The sequence below is a fragment of the Cebus imitator genome, unplaced genomic scaffold (assembly GCF_001604975.1).
Source record: "Cebus imitator isolate Cc_AM_T3 unplaced genomic scaffold, Cebus_imitator-1.0 Scaffold107, whole genome shotgun sequence".
Classification (NCBI taxonomy): Eukaryota; Metazoa; Chordata; class Mammalia; order Primates; family Cebidae; genus Cebus; species Cebus imitator.
In genome coordinates this window covers 614,676-619,274 of record NW_016107422.1, presented here as the reverse complement: position 1 = coordinate 619,274, position 4,599 = coordinate 614,676, and the positions used below count along the sequence as shown (strand labels likewise).

At 34.5% G+C, this 4,599-nt stretch overlaps 1 protein-coding gene across 5 annotated transcripts in view; it reads left to right on the top strand.

The window, feature by feature from the left end:
- Positions 1 to 4,599, top strand: part of SREK1 (splicing regulatory glutamic acid and lysine rich protein 1) — a 42,887-nt gene that overhangs the window by 18,778 nt on the left and 19,510 nt on the right. For 4 of the 5 annotated variants that reach the window (XM_017537839.2, XM_017537838.2, XM_017537840.2 and 1 more), the window contains 4 exons: positions 192 to 356; positions 495 to 673; positions 1,749 to 1,879; positions 2,741 to 2,855. In XM_017537839.2, coding sequence (XP_017393328.1) covers positions 192 to 356; positions 495 to 673; positions 1,749 to 1,879; positions 2,741 to 2,855 — 590 coding nt within the window. Of the gene's footprint in view, positions 1 to 191; positions 357 to 494; positions 674 to 1,748; positions 1,880 to 2,740; positions 2,856 to 4,599 lie in introns of those variants that run through there. The other variant, XM_017537844.2, reaches the window with a different exon arrangement.

Sequence of the window (4,599 nt, the reverse complement as noted above, 5' to 3'; positions counted from 1 at the left end):
ATGCTGACCAGGATGGTCTCGATCTCTTGACCTCGTGATCCACCCGCCTCGGCCTCCCAAAGTGCTGGGATTACAGGCTTGAGCCACCGCGCCCGGCGAGTTAGTTCATTCTTTTCCAGATTAGAGAATGGTGATTTTGGATGCTAATAGAAAATATGTATTTTGCGTTATTTTTTTTCTTCTTTCAATAGCTTGGTGTTTCACTTAGCAGTTTGGGAGCTATACCAGCAGCAGCACTAGACCCCAACATTGCAACACTCGGAGAGATACCACAGCCACCACTTATGGGAAATGTGGATCCTTCCAAAATAGATGAAATTAGGAGAACGGTTTATGTTGGAAATTTGAATTCCCAGGTAACTAATTTAAGAAGAAACAAAGCAGTAGCCCTTATTCTTTTTCTCTTCTTAAAAATCCTATCAGTGGATACAGTAATATTTACCTGATTTTTAAAAATGAATATATTTTATCAAAGTGTCACTTTACTTCCTTAGACAACGACAGCTGATCAACTACTTGAATTTTTTAAACAAGTTGGAGAAGTGAAGTTTGTGCGGATGGCAGGTGATGAGACTCAGCCAACTCGGTTTGCTTTTGTGGAATTTGCAGACCAAAATTCTGTACCAAGGGCCCTTGCTTTTAATGGAGTTATGTTTGGAGACAGGCCACTGAAGTAAGAAATCCTAAACAAAGAAATTTTAATGATTTTGAAAAAATTTAAAGTATTTTTGATGTAATTAAGGCTTTTTTTTTTCTTTTTAATAGTAATTGGCAATTTGTGGAAAGGAAGACTTTGTGTTAAGTATAAATGAAATACCTGCGATACTTACCATTTTAGTCTTTAAATTCCTTTATTTAGAGACATTTATTTTCTCATTTTCTGTTTTCTAGGGTCTAATTCAATGTTTACATTATTTATATATCCTGCATAACAGTTGTAGGTCTTTTTCCTAATAAGTCAGGTTGGTTTTACATTATGACTCTAGACTTAATTGAGCAACTTAACATATGGGTTTAATTATAGTACTTCCAGTAATAGCTGGTAAATTCAAAATCTACAAAAGGAAATTATAAGTGCCTAGAAATGTTTTAAACCAGACATTTTGGCTTTTAAGGTTTGCTTATATCCTTGTTGGTAAAATGTTGATATAGCCTTTGAAATGTTCCAGATCAGAAATTCTATTTTCATGCAGATTATTGAGGCAAATGTAGTTTTACTTGAATTTCATAAATTGCTTTAGTTACACAATTTGATAGGATTTTTCTGTTAAAGGATAAGTAACTATTTTTAGTGGATACTTGTCTTCCAAGTGTGGAAGAGGTAAAGCAAGACACATAACATCCATTCATGTGCATCAGAGAAATCAATCTTACCTGTAGAGGAAGAGTTTTATCAGATGCCTTGCACATTCAAAGCTGTCTGACTCAGCCATGGTTCAAGGTTGGTTAAAAAGGTGTATATAATATAATAATATACACATAGCTTTCCTTTCATTCTTCTAGAGTGTACAGGATATCACTAACATCTTTTGATCTGAAAATAGAAATGATTCATTTTCATATTGGTATCAATATTTTAATCTGTTTTAATTTTAAGCTATGGGAAAGCACTTAATCTAGTCTGTTTGAATTAAGTTAGCTAGGGTTCAATTTTTTTTTTTTTCCCTGCTTTTGGTTGTATTAGCAAGGAATGATAGGCTATATCATTCTTAATGTGCTTCTGAGATGTCCTCAAATTTATAAATATGAATAAATCACTCCAACAATGCAATAGTAAAACCCCCTGAGATGACACCTCAGGCTGCAGCTAAGGAGTTAGAAGAAGTAATGAAGCGAGTACGAGAAGCTCAATCATTTATCTCAGCAGCTATTGAACCAGGTAAGGCCATAATGTTGTTACATAGGTCATAGTTTAAAGACCATAGAATCTTAGAACTGGAAGGAATTTTAGAAATCATTTTGTTCAGTCACTTCATTTTATAAACAAGAAGACTGAAACTCAAGAAATAGTAAGTAGCATACTCATGTGAAAAAACGACTTAGCACAAATCTTATCCTTTTCCGTGACACTGAATTGAGGCACTTTAGTCTGAGCTAATCAGCTCTGTATTTTCATAGCAAAATCAGTGCTCAAAGGTGATTTGCTGAAAGCAAAAATGTTATTGTAAAGCTAAAAAGAGTAAATACATGTAAAATTTTATGATACAGCAGGTTTACTTTTCCTCAAAATTTTACTTTTAAAAATAGAAAAGAGAGCCCATGATTTAGAAAAAAATACAGATACTGTGTTTTAGCAAGGTAAAAAGGAACACCTATTCAAACTTTTGTCTTGCTAATGAAAATAATTTTAAAACCCATTCTAAAAACATCTAGGTGGTTTACATTTGAGCAGATTTTGTAAATCAACACTCAGAATTTAAGCTTCAATTCTAGCAGAATAAATGGAGGAAGGACTTAAAATCACTGTCACAGGAATTACAGACATGTTATAATCGTACGTTACGGCAGCAACAAAATATTACGAACAGCTGTTTATAATCATCTGGTTTATATGTACTGCTGCAGGGTGGCTGCACTCAACGAGTTTATGCAATGACTTTCTTGGATGTTTCTGAAGGAGGAGGATGTACAGAGAGTAGGCCCCTTGCACTATATGTGGTACATTCCACTTGTGCCTGATTATTAACTGGGATCTTTAATTGTTCTGAGCTTACACTGCAAAGTGGTTTTTTCCTCCCAGAGTCTGGAAAGAGCAATGAAAGAAAAGGCGGTCGATCTCGTTCCCATACTCGCTCAAAATCCAGGTCTAGCTCAAAATCCCATTCTAGAAGGAAAAGATCACAATCAAAACACAGGTGAGAATTTCTGCTGTTATGTTTAAATTTTATTTTAGTTTTGTATTTAAAATATTAAAAATTTTTGAGTTTTTGTCAAAATATCAGAATTTAGAAATTTCAGTAGTGTACACCTGAAGGGTGATTACCATTAAATATTGTTCTAATTGTAATACTGTAGTTGAGAATGAAATTTTGTCTAATGATATTTAATTTTTAAGTATGTGACTTATCTTTATTTTTAGAAGTTAGTTTTGTGTCCAAAGATACTCTCTTCCAGATTTTTCTAAGAGTAAACTAGTCCTTATATAGAAGTGACAAAAGTTGTTTTCGTTCTTCATATTGAGAAAAGGGAACATATTTAAGTTGCAGCTTTTTTGTTTTCTTTTTCCAGTCCACTCCAGGTCTGGGGAGCACCATCCCAGATCTTAGTTTGAAGCAGTTCCCTATTTTCAGTAACGTGTATCCAATGGAACATTTTAAGTCCTTGGTATTACTGGTGATAGGAGCCTCCTCTGCCCACTTTTGGACCTGAAACACAGGAGTAACTTGCAGTTTTGGCTTCAGTTGTAGTACTTTGCTTAAGCTGTGTTTGTCTTATTTTTGATCAAAGCTTTATCCTTTTGATTTTCTTTATCATTCATTTCTTTGTCTTTGGTATAAAGGGGACCTCAAAATGCAAACTTGGCAGTACCATCTTGATTGGAAGTACCCTAAAGATCGTTAGTAAAGTTATAAATTTTGTTGTCTTTTTTAAGGTATGGAGGGGGCTGTTGTTGAAATGTGAAAGGATGTATAGTGGATCCTAATTGCATGTTATGTGTACATGTGTATCTCTTGAGAGAGCAGGGGGGGAAGAGTATTTGTGCATATTGTTAGGGGTTTTAAAGAAGGAGAAAGAATTTGGGGGAGGGAAAAAAGGAACCAGTTTGTTGTATATTGTTTCACCGGCAGGCTTAGTTTACTTTTTGTTGTTGTTGATCAAGGAGATTCAAAGAATGCGGAAAATAGTACGTTCTTTCTTAGATTCTAGTATCTGGTGTATACTTGTCTATTCTTACTTTGCAAAAATCTCCCTTGGAATATGGTTTTACTGTCTTTATTCAAGGTCTTACCGTAAGGCACTTTCAGAACCAAGTGAAGGAGGCTGTTGCATGTATAAGAAATAAGGCAGCACAGCAGAAGCCAGTATCAGGAAAGGAAGGTAGAAAAGAAGTTGCAGCGGTACTAGACTATGCATATTTCCGTATATTGACAGGACGTGGTGACGGTAAAGGACATCAAGGAAAAATAAAATTAGGCTGAAGAGTAATATTACAACTTCCTTTCTGAGGAAGACCAATGACCTGAATCTCATGTTGTGTTGATTGTAAGAGAGAGCTAATGTCCAAGACTGGAACAAGCCAAAACTTGATGATTGATAACATTGTTGTTTCTTTGATGATCTATGTGAAGTTTTATGTGCTTTTTGAAATTATAGCAAATAATTTTGCTGTCTACTTTAAGGTTTTTAAGTATATTCAGATATTTCTCACCTCCAGGGGTTAGTGGGGGAGGAGTTATACAGTCTAAATTGAAATTTGTTGATTAGCATTCTTATTTATGAGAGTTTTTTTTTTTTTTTTTTTTTTTTTTTGGTCCAGATGATCTTTGGTACATTACTTGAAATGTTTTGGGGGTTAAAAATAGAAGTTTTTGTTTCTGTTATGTTTTTCCCTCAGTGGAGTGTACCAGGTGACAACTCACTGTAAAGGGAGTGTGCAAA